The 16,597-nt window shown below is 40.7% G+C and overlaps 1 protein-coding gene across 1 annotated transcript in view; it reads right to left on the bottom strand.

The window, feature by feature from the left end:
• The window catches only part of cspg4ba (chondroitin sulfate proteoglycan 4ba), a 105,884-nt gene that overhangs the window by 50,822 nt on the left and 38,465 nt on the right, over positions 1–16,597 (bottom strand). Inside the window, exons 4-6 of the mRNA XM_060822822.1 lie at positions 9,142–9,615; positions 8,700–8,876; positions 5,102–5,300 (exon numbers count right to left, since the gene is read on the bottom strand). Of these exons, the coding sequence (XP_060678805.1) occupies positions 5,102–5,300; positions 8,700–8,876; positions 9,142–9,615 (850 nt within the window). The remainder of the gene's footprint in view (positions 1–5,101; positions 5,301–8,699; positions 8,877–9,141; positions 9,616–16,597) is intronic.

The following is a 16,597-nucleotide window of genomic DNA, read 5'->3' on the forward strand; positions in this document are numbered from 1 at the left end:
TAGACTCGAAATGTCAGCTCTTTTCTCTCCTTACAGGTGCTGCCAGACTTGCTGAGATTTGGTTGCATATATTTCAACTTCTGTTCCACATCCAGCCCCATTGTTTCTAATTTCTTATTAAAATTACTCATTGCCGCAGCTAAAGCCTTTCATTTCCTTTTGAGTATTTTGACCACTCACATTTTACCTAAACCCATCACCATTACTTATACTCAGCAATTACCATTTCATCCCTGAATAAGTCCACAGCCTCCCTTGGTGCCTTTCTTGACAGTACTATCGAGGTACTGGTGATGCCGTAATAGACTAGCCTGAGTGTAAAGTCTCATATCAATTAGAGCACTTTCATCAAAGCAGAAATCCCTCAACACGGATCAAGTGCCCGGCTAAATTATATTAAATTCTGGAGTGTTTCTTAAACTTCCAATCTTGCGATTTAGAAGGAAATCTACTGATCCAGGCTGAAATGTCTACTTGGGCAAGTATCCCAAGACACCTCAAAGAAGAGTGCAAAAAGCATTCTGTGTTCACATGAATTTACACATGAAATGTTGAATTCAATGTCACATATAAAATAATGTATCGTACGTAAAGGATCCAAATGAGTTAGTGTTTTTCTGATGGGTACTACAAATGCATCTTATGACCTTATTATCTGTTTTGCCATATTAAGACAGACACAGACAATTGCTTTCATATTGATAAGACTATAATGATATTAGTTTTGAGGATAGATTACTGAAAGTGTTTAAAGAGGAAGTATATGATTTGTAAAAAAAAATCAGAGGGTTGAAGAGTAGTTGAGATCCCAGGCAATTGGCCACCATCCCATTGAATGGCAGAGCAGACTTGAAGGGTAAGAATTGCCATCTCCTGCTCATATTTCTTCTGTTATATTCTTTCGACTAAAAGGAATCACTTCCACTTCTACATTAATGTCCATTTGTCTGTTCATTCTGTTAATTTGTCTATATATATTGTTATACAAGGGACGGTCACTTCCTCACTTCTGGATCAGTGGTGCTGGAAAAACACAGCAGTTCAGGCACTTTGGATGCTGCCTGAACTGCTGTATTCTTCCAGCATCATGATCCAGAATCTGGTTTCCAGCATCTGCAGTCATTGTTTTCACTTCCTCACTTCTGTCATGACTCCAAGTTTGGTACCAGAACATTTGAAATTTTGTGCTGTATTCAATATCCACTTATATTATATCTAACCAATTGATGCAGGAGTCCTAGCACTCACCTATTGGAACATCATAGTCTGCCATCTTTTATTTATTCACTCATGGAATGTGAGCATCGCTGGCTGGGCCATTATTTATTGCCCATCCCTAGTTGTAGTTCGCATGCTGTAGATAAACCCACAATATCATTAAGGAAGGAATTCCAGGACTTTGAGTAACATTGAAGAGTCCATGATGCATTTACAAGTCAGGATGGTGAGTGGGAGGCTTGGAAGGCAATGTGCAGGTGGTAGTGTTCCCATGTATTTGCTGCCCTTGTCCTTCTTGTTGGAAATGTTTGTCAGGTTGAAAGTTGGCGTGTAAAGAGCTTTGGTGAATTCCTACAGTGCACCTTGTAGACACTGCTGCTACTGTGCAATCCTCCAGTGTAAAATAGAAGTCAACTATTTATCATGAATTACTAATTTCTTTCATTTAGCATTTTTTAATGCATACAGGCACATTCACATACAAATAAAACCGTTGACAGAGGACACCCTTGGAACAAAGGCTTTCTTTCTGAAAGCAGAGTTATTAAAAATGCATGACTCTTAACAGAATTCTAGGCTGTACTTCATCATTAACAGGTAAACATTAGTCAACCAGGTATGAAACTAATGGTTTCAGTCCCTCAGAATTGGATCAGACATTGGAACATATAGCTACTACAACACAAAAACTACTCCAATTAAGCTAACTATGATTTACTGTTCCGACTCCATATAAGGTTTCTGAAATGAAGGTGGGATACATTTTGGCCATTCCCTGTCTCGCACCTGACAACGTTAACATTCAATCCTCAATTATTTGTCTAGATTTTGTCTAAAGGCAATGGTTGCTATCAGTCACCCAGTAATCTCTGTAAACATATGCCATCTGGTGGTAGAAGCATGTATTGTGACTGTTCAATTTATAGCACAGGTGGGTTTTACTTCCACAGATCATAAGACATAGGAGTGGAAGTAAGGCCATTTGGCCCATCGAGTCCACTCCGCCATTCAATCATGGCTGATGGGCATTTCATCTCCACTTACCAGCGTTCTCCCCGTAGCCCTTAATTCCTCGAGACAACAAGAATCTATCAATCTTGGCCTTGAAGACATTTAGCGTCCCGGCCTCCACTGCACTCTGTGGCAATGAGTTCCACAGGCCCACCACTCTCTGGCTGAAGAAATGTCTCCGCATTTCTGTTCTGAATTGACCCCTCTAATTCTAAGGCTGTGTCCACGGGTCCTAGTCTCCTTGCCTAACGGAAACAATTTCCTAGTGTCCACCCTTTCCAAGCCATGTATTATCTTGTACGTCTCTATTAAGTCTCCCCTCAATCTTCTAAACTTCAACGAATACAATCCCAGGATCCTCAGCCGTTCCTCATATGTTAGACCTGCCATTCCAGGGATCATCCGTGTGAATCTCCGCTGGACACGTTCCAGTGCCAAAATGTCCTTCCTGAGGTGTGGGGACCAAAACTGGACACAGTATTCCAAATGGGGCCTAACCAGAGCTTTATAAAGTCTCAGTAGCACATCTCTGTTTTTATATTCCAACCCTCTTGAGATAAGAGACAACATTGCATTCGCTTTCTTAATCACGGACTCAACCTGCATGTTTACCTTTAGAGAATCAGACTCTATTGCACCTTTCCTGATGAAGGGCTTTTGCCTGAAACGTCGATTTTCCTGTTTCCTAGATGCTGCCTGACCTGCTGTGCTTTTCCAGTACCACTCTAATCTAAACTGATTTCCAGCATCTGCAGTCCTCACTTTTGCCTCTACTGTACCAATTCCTGGTACAGGTTATCACCACTTCCTATTGTTGAGTTCATTTTGGATCCAATTAGCTACAATTGATCAGTTGTCTTCTGAAGATTCAAGTCTTGTACCTACTGCAGAGGAAACTCGATTATCTGGCATTCGATTAGCCAAATTTCAGATGATCCAAACAAGATCGCAAGGTCCCGATGCTAGCTAACTATGTTATCACGCATTCAATTAACTGAAAGAAATAATCCCCATTTGTGTCCTTCAGATAGTTGAGGTTCCTCTGTACACCGAAATTCAAACCATTTACCTAACTCCTCAAATTAGGCCTACACGTGTACGAACCACACCTTCTAGTTTAATACTGATTATTCCTTCGGGTCTTTGCAATTTTTTGATCAGGGTTGTCCTATGTTTTCACCTGGGAGGGTAGGGGGCACATTTTAAACTGTCCTTCACTCAGGGACAGTGAGTAACTTCCAGAAAGGTAAGATTTGCTAACAATTAACACTGTTCTGAGTTTTTGGTCCAAAAACAGAGCCAGAGGTTTAAAAGAAAAGACACGCTCCCCAAGTCTGGACCAACCAGAGTGGAGATTGGAGTTAAGAGTTTAACCAACACTGACCTGGAATCACCTCTGGTAGGTCACACTCCAAGCTTCCCTCAGTGGAAATCACATGAAATTGGGGTTTACAAAGTTAAAAGTCACACAACACCAGGTTATAGTCCAACAGGTTTAATTGGAAGCACTAGCTTTTGGAGCGCCACTCCTTCATCAGGTGGTTGTGGAGGACACAATTGTAAGGCACAGAACTTATAACAAAAGTTTACCGAGTGATGTAACTGAAATTATACATTGAAAAATACCTTCATTGTTAAGTCTTTCATCTATTGGAATACCATGATAGCTTCTTCTTTTTTGTGTAAATCACAAAACTTTTTTTTTCAAAAAAGTTACATTCTCAAGTTAACTGTATTTCAGCCAGGGTTTTCTGTCTCTGTCTCTCTCTCTCTCTCTCTGTGTGCCTGCCTTGCATTTTTTCGAGGGGGAAGGGTGGAGGTGGGAGAAGATGGGGCAGGGCAGTGGGGGTGAGGGGGAAGGCTGCTGTCATTCAATTCTCTCCCACTCGTTCACTGGCCCCTGCTGGACCCAGTTGTTCACACCCCTCCCCAACAGCAAGTCACTTTTCCTTCCACATCCTCACCCACTTACAGAATTAGCTGTTTTTCTCTCTCACTTAGCTGCCTGCCCAGTTAGTTAGTTAGTCATTTAGTCATTCCCCCCTCCATTCAGTGCAGTCACTCATTTGTCCAATCCCCTAGTCAGTGACACATCCACCTGGCCAACACAACCACCTCCCCTCCCTTCCCCACCATCATCCTCTCCCAGTCACTTCCACAGGCCCTGGGTGGTATCTCTGAAAAGCCATACCATGAAAGTACCAACATGCGCTTTTTCCTACCTAGTCGAGCTCTCCCAGGCTGGCTGTTGCTGAAACCACCGCTCTCTGTGACCTACCTGTAATATACTCTCCCTCTCCTCATGTAGCTTTGGTATCTCCCAATGCCCCTTCCCTATGCCTGCTCACTCCCACCACCTCACAGATACCTGACCACTGTCACCACACCCCACAGGTGACAGTTTGCCTCCCTCTCAGCCTGTCATTTTCCTCCTCCAGTCGCTATTGTCCAGAAGATCCTGTCAGTTCCAGGCACCAGGCAGTTATGTTGTTCAGGTCATGCTCCAATCACAGACTGTTCCTCTCCAGTTACAGCCTTGACAGTAAATATGGGAGACAGCCAATCTCCCTATTAGATCTTCCAATTACACCTCCCTGGATTTAGTACAAAGGCTTGACAAATCACATTAAATCCTTCAGTGGGCCCCCTTTTGGACAAGCCTGTTTCAAATAAATGGTCTTATCTGATTTGAGACAGCCAGAAAATTTTAAGTTGTCTCAACTTCCCAGATATGTACCTTGCATTAGGTCCTGCACTTATGAAACACCTAAAATATTATCAAGAATCTTTTCATTCAATTCTAGAACAATGATCTACTTTAAATCCATCAGCATTTCTAAAACAAACTGGAAAGTCAAATAAGATGACTTACCATTGTGGACAAACAAAAGTTGCTGTTTATTTATATGGTCTTGGGTGAAGTTGAGAATGCGTTTGTTAGGAGAAATCTTTAGAGCAAGGTGTCCATTGCTCGGAGGAGTGACAGAATACACTAATTCTTCTGGAGAAGTGTCTTTATCTTCTGCATTCAGATCACTTTTTGATATCTCTGTAACTGAGCCTACCCATACCTAAATAAAACAAAGAACAATTGTCATTAATACGTAAGTTTAACTATTCAGCACTGAGAAATAAAAACTGCTTCTTAATATCATGAAACGTCTGAAAGTTAGTATTTATTGCTTAGCACATACACTACACTCACAAGCAAGACCATTTCATGTTCAAAATGATACAATGTTTTTGACTTCCATTTTGTCCTGAGAGTATAAATCATTGCTGTTTATATTATGACTGAATCAGTGCGATCACTTGTCAGTTGTATTTCCTATTTGAGAAGTTGTTTTAGTTGCACAATCATGATGAACTGAAATTTATTACATTTTAGAGACGACAAAAATTGTAAGACAAGAGTTCTCTCTGTCCTCTTGGACTCCAGTTGTTCAATATAATGAATCCTCTATCCCAATTAACATAACAGGAATGTAGAACCCAAGTCACACCATGCCTATAAGTGGCAATGGAACCAAACGATGGTTTCCAACTAACACACATTACACTGGATTCTTCTCCCAAGTGAATTTTCTGAATTAGATCGGAGCCTGAATTTTGAGAGTTGAGAAAATTCCTTATTCCACAAGCTGGATTCAGGCAGAGAGTTTGAAATGGAAAAAATATCCTGGATGGTTTAATTTCCCCAATCACTGGACAAGAGGGGCTGGTATTGATGTGCATCAGATCCACTGTCAAACCAACACACTATATCCAGATCACTTCAAGAACTAAACCCTGATAGAAAAGGAACAAGAACGCTTCATAGTCTGCCTTGGGACACTACAACCACATGGCATCAACATCAACTTCAGTAGTTTCCAAATCTCCCCTCCCCCATCTCATCCCAGATCCAACCCTCCAACTTGGCACCACCCTCTTGACCTGTCCATCTTCCTTCCCACCTATCTGCTCCACTCTCCCCACTGACCTCTCTCAATTACCCCCCACCTGCATCCACCTATTGCTTTCCCACCTACCTCCCCCCAACCTAACCCCCTACTTATTTCTCATCCCTCTTACCCCTCCAAATTCTTGATGAAGGGCTGATGCCTGAAACGTTGACTCTCCTGTTCTGCGGATGCTGCCTGATCTATTGTGCTTTTCCAGTGCCACACCTTTAGACTCCTCCTTTCATAGTCACCCCTCACATCAAAATTGTTACCACCAGGAGGTGTGAATCAAACTGTAAACTGACAGGCACCCCACTGTGATAATGCTAGATTGTGAAATCAATCATGCTACACAAATCCTATAATCCGAGAGTGAAATAGTTTTTTTTAACGTTTGCTATGGAAGTTTTCAATTTAAGAAGAAGTAAATTTAAGTTCTTTGACAGAATAACAGTTCCAATTAATTTATTTATTTTTCCTTACCATTCATGTTTACTTTTGACATTCCCAAAGGGCACTTGATTTCTTCCAAAGGGTAATTTACTTCTTCCAAAGAGGATAAGGGCCTAGCCAAAAGATATCTTATTTCTCTAAAAATGCTTTGGTAAATTTAGATCTGATCTTGAAAGGGTCAAGCCCATAAGTCACATTTTACACTTTCTACTCTCAAAAACTGGATCTGCTTACATGAATCACATTTGCAATAGTCAATCCTCCCGTGTTTCTACTTTCACTCAACAAAAAAAGTGGGTGCAAGGTTCGGTGCTCCGGTGTCAACTCAGCTAAATTACACACCCACTCTGTAATAATGAAAATTAAAAACAAAGTCTGTATATAGGAATTTCAAGCTTGCATCCCATAATTACCAAGATAGTTTGCTATTAGTTTGTTTTATGATTCTAAAAATTGTTCGGAACAAAATTCAAAATGGTGATAGAATCAAAATCCAGGGTTACCTAGTGTAGCATGAACAAGTTTGTTCAAGTCTTAGAAATTCCGGGTTTAGCTTAGTGAAAGCATTCTTAGTTGTGTTACAAATCTGTGGGTTCAAGCCACAGTTCAATACTGTAACATTGAACCGAATTTCACATTTTGTGCGGGAGAAATAAATTGAGAGAAAGTATCTTAAAGGCACAGCATTAAACTAAAGTCCAGTTACTTGTTCAAATAAACATTCCAGATTCAATGGCATCATCCAAAGCAAATTGAGAAAACTCTCAAGCTTCCCAGCCAAACATCACCAAGATTAACCTCCTGGATCAATATCTCAATGCTGTTTATTAGACCAGCTTAGAGGAAAAATTATCAACACGAAATGCTAACTTTTGTTTCTGTGTATTGATTTCCAGCACTTTGTGTTCCATATTTCAGATTTCCAGTCTACGCTGTATTTTGTGGGGCCTTACTTTGCATAAATGGGCTGCTTGTATTAGCCTAAAATCACCACAAATCAAAAGTTATTCATTGGCAATGAAACATTTTGGCGTGAAATGATAAGAAGGTACAACACAAATGATTTTTTTTTAAATGACCTATGCTGCAGCGATGAACACACAGTTCGTTCCTTTCTTACAATACACAATATACTTGTGCTTTTACTTTTTATGTTTTTATCCATTTGATAAATATTGGTAGAAATTTTGTTCTGCTTCAAAAACTCTATTTCTCATAGTTTCTAATAAGTAGATGTGAATTACTGTGATTGTATAAACAACTCTCAAGCCGTAGTTATTCCACTTTCTTCTTCGTTGCAGAATTCATATTCAGTAATGTATTAAGCTAGCCCAAACAGGAAGTACACACATGCTGAACAAAACTACGGTTCTTATAATACATGGGGCCTCATGAGATCTCTCAAAACAGATTATCGTGACATACAGGAGCAAAACACTACAGATGCTGGAAATCTGCAAAAGAAACAAAAGCCACTGGAAATTCTCAGCAGGTCTGGCTGCATCTGTGGACAGAAAGAGAATTAATATTTCAGATCATGACCCTTTCACCAAACTTTTCCGACAAGGCGTCATCATGAGATTGAAGAGAACATATTTTACCACACCTGATCACCTTTTTTTGGGGGGAGCCTTACACAAAAAAAACAAAAATGAAAATGTGCAACGTTCAAAATCTGAAAAACACCAAAGTCTACCAATTCTGTTACCCATATCACCTCTTAGATTCAGCTTGTGACCTACAATTTTTAAGTAGGCATCAGCCTTGCCTTGTGTTACTCTGTTCTCTGACCTCCTATATATAATTTTCCTTGCAGTTCACTACTGCACTAATTCTGTGGTCAATGAGATTATTTCTATGTTCTTCCCAGCTCATGAACTTGCACAACAGCGGAGTCCTCTGTGCTCTCACTATTACCAACCTGTATGTTAAATATTGGGAATATCACATAATCTCTAATCCTGCAAAGCAACATCTCAAGAGATCAGCTAGTAAATCTACTTTTCTATTTGTATTCATTTACTGTGTTTGGGTGCACATTCATCTTACAATATCAAAAAATGATTAACTTACTTTGAATATTTTGTTTGTGACGACAACAGGGGGTTCATCATTCACTGATGTAATAGTAACAAAAATTGTTCGAGTCAAACTCTCTTTTCTCAGTTGGGTATCATTAACCATTATTGAGAAGTTGTCTTGGAGACTCTCGCTGTCATCATGTACATAGTAAATAAATTCATATTCAACCTAAAAGGTGAAGTGGTAGGTTTTTAAAAACAAATTATCAACGTTCACAGATTCTTTAAAATTTTACTCGGTCCAATGCATCTGAACAATAAATAAAATCTACACCGATCAAGTCAGAGATCAATTGTCAGTGAGAACTATATAAAGACAGTCTGATTTTATGCATCACTATTTTACAAAGATTGTAGGAAAAATAAAGTTTAATCAACAGGAACCCCTCCACTGGCTTTTCAGAATAAGAATAATTTAAATATTTTCAGGTTACCTGTTGTCTCGTAAATGATAATAGTGAGACACCAGGAAAACGGGAGTTTTCAATATGTCCATGTTTTGGTTTTTTTGTTACTGAATATTCAAAATTAAGCTCTTTGAAGTGTGGACTTGCAACTTTTATAAAGTCCTCTGTTAGTGCCTTTGATGCACCTTCCATGATTGTAAAGTTATGCACTTCCACTGGGATCAATTTTGGAATGATGTCAATTCGGACTAAAATTCCAGGCAGCTCTACTATCCCATTAGTAACATCCACAGTAAAGTTATCTTTTATCCGATTTGCACTCATTTGCACATATTGAATGCTGCCATCATTTAGATCTTGTTGTGTGAAGTACAGAACAGGTTTATCTTCTGTTCCAACATAATATCCCTCTGCTTCAACAAAGCGACGGATATAGCCATAAGCTGGTGCAATTTTGACTTTGTAAATTATTTCAAATGGCACGTTGTCTTCATGCATCACCTGAAAGAAAGAAGGGATCGTACTGAATAAAACACACATAACTGCATTTGCAAAAGGTTACTCACTACCACCCACTGCAGATTCAATTTTACACCCTGGAAAATTATTGACATTATTTCTGAACACCCCTGCATAATTTTCAGCTCCATTACAGAAAGTTACAAACAAGTTCACTTGCCACCATTTTCATTGCATAAATACTAGCAGGAGTAAGACTATTTTCTTTAGTTGAGGAGTAAATTTTGAGTGTGTGTTGATTTTAAATTGGTTTCAGGATACAATGAAAACAGTGTAACATTTCAGGCATTGTTGGAGTGCAAATTTCTTTATTACAGAGTTGCTAAGGAAGCGACAATTCTTTATTTCATACAGAAAATAAAGACCTTTTTGGAAGAGCAAAGCAATGGCATTAGTTTTGGGTAACTAACAAATTTCTGGCACAAATATAATGAGACGACTGGTGATTCCTGTTCTGTAAACTTGTGTACTCCTAAGGCACTCCATTCTAAATCTACTAATGAGATGGGAAGCAAAGAAACCTGAAAGTCAGCAGACATTTGCTTAGAATTTAGCTTGTAAATTGACCTCTACAAGTTCAGCAATGAAATTAAATGTCACAAAACCGCAGCTGAGAGAGGATCTGAATGATACTGTGCAAACAAAAGTCAGAAACAAAATGTGCAAATTTGTTCTTCCATGTGTTGCCTGTCTTTTGCAGAACTGTTAGCCGTCGTTTCTAGTCCTGTGAACCCTTCTTGTTTATAATGCAAGGTAGGAATAAAGCATTGTCAAATCAAGCTACACTGAATTTGTAACTTTATTTTCTGGCCAGGAGACCCCCACCAGTAATTTAGAAGAGTAAGAAGTGACTTAATTTGAACATAAAAGATCCTGAGGTGTCTTGACAAGATGGATGTAAAGAGGGGAATCTAGAGCTAGCAGGTTAATATTTAGAATTAAGGGGTCACCTTACGACAGAGATAAGCAGTAGTGTTTTCTCACGTAGGGTAGTGAGTCTTTGGAACTCCCTTCCTCACTGGAGCTGGGTACTTCAACATTTTTAAAAGATAAAGATAGAGGAAGAATGGATTCTTGCAAAGCAAAGGAGTGAAAGAGTAATCAGGGTAGGCAGTAACGGGGAATAATCAGACCAGAGCTGAAAATGTGTTGCTGGTTAAAGCACAGCAGGTCAGGCAGCATCCAAGGAACAGGAAATTCAACTGGGCAATGAGTCATTCCTGATGAAGGGCTCTGGCCCGAAACGTCGAATTTCCTGTTCCTTGGATGCTGCCTGACCTGCTGTGCTTTAACCAGCAACACATTTTCAGCTCTGATCTCCAGCATCTGCAGACCTCACTTTTTACCGGAATAATCAGACCAGCCATGATCTTATTGAGAGGGGAGCAGGCTTCAGAGACTGAGTGGCCTACTGCTGATCCTAATTTGCATATTACTTGGTTCGGAATTTCAGTACAGTCATTGTGAAAGCAAATGCCAGCTGCTAAAGGCAAAATACTTCAGGAAAGGATAGTAACTAGCACCATTGGAGGTTGTACTTGTATTGAGGATATCTTTGGAAAATCCACATCTTCAAACGGTGTAAGCAACGCTTCCAATCAGCAGCACTGCTTCGAGATACTGAGCTGTTAGAGAGCCTGAATGGTTAGCTTTAATTTTGAGGTTCCTTACAGGCAAGCTAGACATGGTACAAGTAACAGGCAGAAAACTAGAGCAGAGAGAGCCACCAATAAAACATGCATATCCAAGGAAAATAAATTTACCATCCTTGCCTGATCTGATCTACATGCGAGTCCAGACCCACAGCAATGTGCTTGACTCTTATATACCCTCTGAAGTGGCCTAGCAAGGTATTTATTTGCATCAAATCTGCTACAAAGTCAAAACGACATGAGACCAGATAGACCATTTGAACTGGGCACTGGAAATGACAACAGCAGCATTGTCAACTCACACAAATGCCCCTTCCTTTTAGATGAGGACTCGTCCTAAAACTGGGAAAGTTGGCCTACAGAATGGTCAAGCAACCACCATTTATGACCCAGCTGAGGAGAAAGTTCTTCACTAAAGGGTGGAGGATTTTTGGTACTCTCTACCTCAACAGGACTGTGGAAGCTTGATCACTAAGTATGTTCAAGATAGAGATTAATAACTTTCTAGACATTAATGACATCAAGGAATATGGGAAGAGAGAGGAAAAGGGCATTGAGCTAGGTGACTAGCCATGATCTAGAATGACAATTTGAGCAGCTGATTGGCTTACACCATTGGGACTGCAGTGGTTTCAGAGGGCAGCTCACTGCTATTTTCTCACGGGTATTTCAGGCTGGGCAATGAATGACGGTCACCATGAATGAATTTAAAATACCCTCTTCGCTCAGTATTTAAAATGTGGAAATAGGGGGCATTTAAGGGCATGTTAGATAAATGCATGAGAGAATGAACAGGGTTGAAAGTGTGAGAAACAATAAAGCAGGATGGCACTTGTTTAACCCAAATCTCCTGGTCCTGTGCTCTAAATTCTATGCACAACAACCTTTTCCTGTTTACAGAACAATACCCTTTAATAACACCAGAAATTTCAGAGCAGCATAGCTAGAAGCATCTCACAGCCACTGGTTTAGTGAAAACCAAGAACAGAAATAATGATTCACTGTGCAAGGAGGAACTCACACAGATCCCTATAAAAGCCACATTAATACAAACACAATAAAATCATGCACTCTACAAGAATGGAATAAATTGGAAGGAGGAAGGCCAGTAAGTTAAATAAAGATCTGGCATTTTGTTTTAGAACTGCATGCAGCTGATGGCAGCAGTGTTTTAAAAACAAATCCTCACTGGCTACAGAGTCAATATGCAACATTGAATAACTAACTCCAGATCAACACCCAATGGAATGAAACAATAGTGAATTCATGAAAAAAGCAGCTGAAAAAATAATGATTTGGAGATGCCGGTGTTGGACAAGGGTTAACAAAGTTAAAAATCACACAACATCAGGTTATAGTCGAACAGGTTTAATTGGGAGCACTAGCTTTCAGAGCACTGCTCCTTCATCAGGTGGTTGTGGAGTTTAGGAATCTTGTGGAGTTAGGTCTAGGTAGTCTACCTGGATCTTTAAAGGCTTTTTGTCCACCCAACTACCATTTTCCAGCTTTCTAGCCACCATCAGTAGCTCTGGTCTATGCTCTCCGTGGCTGTAACTCCTCAGTGCATCCATTTACCAGTCTGAAACTCAGTCTTAGTTCTGGGCTATTGCCTTGCACTCTCTTATTTTCAATGAGGGCCCTCTGACAGGGAGACATTTTGACCATTTATCTGGCTAGGTATCCAGCAGCTGCATACTGGTTACAGTGCTCCTTCCTGGTTCCCAGGCCAACACCCAGCTGCCCTACTCACAAGTGCTGGAGCTTGCTAAATTGGTCCTTTCATCATGGACTTTTGTCCTGTCCTCCACTTGCCAAAGATACTGCTCCCGACAGGAAGATGCTTGAATAAGCCAACCACTCCCCTGCTCTATGCTCTCCTCCCACTGTGACTACCTGCTATCAGAGGCAGCACTTCGCTACAGGTTTCCCTGCTTTAGAATGATTGTGTTGAACATATCACACGGTGACCGCTTACTGAGAAAGGTTGGTTGAGCAGTGACCGTCTGCATATTTGAGTCCACGGTGGTGATAGGATCCCCTCCTCCCAGTCCTCAGGAGATGGTCTTGTAGGGACCAGAAAACGGGCTGCACAAAGCATGGGCAGGCCAATCAGATCCTTTTTTCTATCTTTCACCAGTGATTGGTATTAGTTGGAATAGTTCAAACATCAATCACAAAACCTGGGCCATTCTTATAAACATTACTAAGGTGATACTTTACATGGGCCGAGTCAGGCAAAGAACGTACATTTTAAGTTAGTTGCGTAAATGGAGAACCCAATATCAAGAAATTCTTCTTCACTCAAAGGGCAACCCATCTATGGACTTGATTTCCTGTACAATGTTAGAGATGGGCTCTTGTGGCACATATGTAGCGTCCCTGCATCTGAACCAGGAGGATTAGGCTCAAGTCTCACTTATTTAAAAAGGTGTATAATACCACTGAACGTTTTGGTTAGAAATTATTTAGGTGCAAAATGCTGGAGTCATAGAATCCCTCCAGTGTGGAAACAGGCCCTTTGGCCCACCAAGTCCACACTGACCCTCTGAAGAGTAATCCACCCAGACCCATTCCCCTACACTATTATTCTACATTTACCCCTGACTAATGCATCCAACCTACACATCCCTGAACACACTATGGGCAATTTAGCATTGCAAATTCACCTAACTGGCCCATCTTTGGATTATGGGAGGAAACCGGAGCACCTGGGGGAAATCCATGCAGACACAGGAGAACGTACAAACTCATCACAGTCAATCATCCCAGGCTGGAATTGAACCCAGATCCCTGGCGATATGAGGCAGCAATTTTAACCACTGAGGCACCGTGCCGCCCCCATCAAGTGAAGAGAAACATGATGCTGTACTGGGAAAGCAATAAGCATCTCTTTGGCTGGAGGATTTTAAATTAATTGAATCATCTTTGGCATACCTATTAGAGTCATAGAGATATACAGCTTGGAAACAGAGCCTTCGGTTCAACCTGTCCATGCCGACCAGATATCCCAACCCAATCTAGTCCCACCTGCCAGCATCCGGCCCATATCCCTCCAAACCCTTCCTATTCATATACCCATCCAAATGTCTCTTAAATGTTGCAATTGTACCAGCCTCCACCACTTCCTCTGGCAGCTCATTCCATACACTTACCACTCTCTGTGTGAAAAAGTTGCCCCTTAAGTCTCTTTTATATCTTTACCCTCTCACCTTAAACCTATGACCTCTAGTTCTGGATTCCCTGATCCCGGGGAAAAGAAACACTTTGTCTATTTATCCTATCCATATCTCTCATAATTTTGTAAACCTCTATAAGGTCACCCCTCAGCCTCCAACATTCCAGGGAAAACAGCCCCAGTCTGTTCAGCCTCTCCCTGTAGCTCAAATCCTCCAACCCTGACAATATCTTGTAAATCTTTTCTGAACCCTTTCAAGTTTCACAACATCTTTCCGATAGGAAGGAGACCAGAATTGCACAAAATATTCCAACAGTGGCCTAACCAATGTCCTGTACAGCCACAACATGACCTCCCAACTCCTGTACTCAATACTCTGACCAATAAAGGAAAGCATACCAAACGCCAAACGCCTTCTTCACTATCCTATCTACCTGCGACTCCACGTTCAAGGACCTGCACTCCAAGGTCTCTTTGTTCAGCAACACTCCCTGGGACCTTAAGTGTGTAAGTCCTGCTAAGATTTGCTTTCCCAAAATGCAGCACCTTGCATTTATCTGAATTAAACTCCATCTGCCACTTCTCAGCCCATTGGCCCATCTGGTCCATATCCTATTGTAATCTGAGGTAACCCTCTTCACTGTCCACTACACCTCCAATTTTGGTGTCATCTGCAAACTTACTAACTGTACCTCTTATACTCGCATCCAAATCATTTACATAAATGATAAAAAGTAGAGGACCCAGCACCGATCCTTGTGGCATTCCACTGGTCACAGGTCTCCAGTCTGAAAAACAATCCTCCATCACCACCCTCTGTCTTCTACCTTTTAGCCAGTTCTGTATCCAAATGGCTATTTCTATCTGTATTCCATGAGACCTAACCTTGGTCTAGGAGAAAGTGAGGACTGCAGATGCTGGAGATCAGAGCTTAAAAATGTGTTGCTGGAAAAGCGCAGCAGGTCAGGAAACATCAAAGGAACAGGAGAATCGATGTTTCGGGCAGAAGCCCGAAGATGGGCTTATGCCCAAAACGCTGATTCTTCTGTTCCTTTGATGCTTCCTGACCTGCTGCGCTTTTCCAGCAACACATTTTAAAGCAGTTGCTCATCAGTCTCCCATGTACTGTGCTGTACTGTTCTATGTTCTATTGTTTTGCTGCTATGTTTGCAATATATTTCAAAACGTTTCTTGTACGTGTATGGCCCACAGTATAGAATGCAACTTCAGTGCAGTAAAACACACAACAGCAACTACAGCCAGCAATTAAGGAAAATGCATACAATGAAGCATTAGATGGCATGTGGTCGACAAAAACATTACACCGTGGTTGGATAGTTGGTTTGGGATGCAGACTGGCACCAAAAGCATCGGTTCAATTTCCATTCTGCGTGAGGGTACCATGAAGGACTCTCCTTCTCAACGTCTCCCCTCGCCCGAGGCAGAGTTACTGTCAGATTAATCACTACCGGTTGTCACTCTCTCTTTAAGAAGACAGCAGCCCGAAGATCCACTGAGACTTTGGTGATTTTACTTACCTGTCTTGCGGATTAAAAAAAAGAGGTAAACAGATCATAGTTTCAGTTAAAACTCTTGAATTTTGAATTAAAATACAGTTTGAAGATCAGATTAACTCTCAGCTGTTGATCAATTTGAATTTTCACAATTTTGGCAGGAATTGTTTTGTCAAAGCTAAACTGCTACACGGAGTGATGAGTGCGGTCCTTGGACAGTTGACAATTCAATTGTAGAAGGTGCATGGATTCAGTTACATCATTAAAAAAAGCTGGAACAGATATGCAGTGAATTAGTTGGTGTAAAGTGTGCCAATGGTAAAGGGAGTTAAGAAATAATCATTAACATTTTAACCAACCTACTAATTACATAGGTGTTTAGCTATCGAGTATACATTTGCCTTTCTGATTCACTGCACTACAGCTTCATTGCTTGTGACATGCTTGAAAACTGTTGAAAGAACAACGGATGGTACAGATAATGTGTCAAGAAAGGACTAGGTATTTGCTTGCTTATAGAATGTTAATCTGATACATAAACACATTGCCCTCCGATAGCATGCAAATATACATTTTTTTAAAAATTAAAAACATGTCTAATGCATTAACCTGCTGTCAGGTTA

The sequence above is a fragment of the Hemiscyllium ocellatum genome, chromosome 1 (genome assembly GCF_020745735.1).
Source record: "Hemiscyllium ocellatum isolate sHemOce1 chromosome 1, sHemOce1.pat.X.cur, whole genome shotgun sequence".
Lineage (NCBI taxonomy): Eukaryota > Metazoa > Chordata > Chondrichthyes > Orectolobiformes > Hemiscylliidae > Hemiscyllium > Hemiscyllium ocellatum.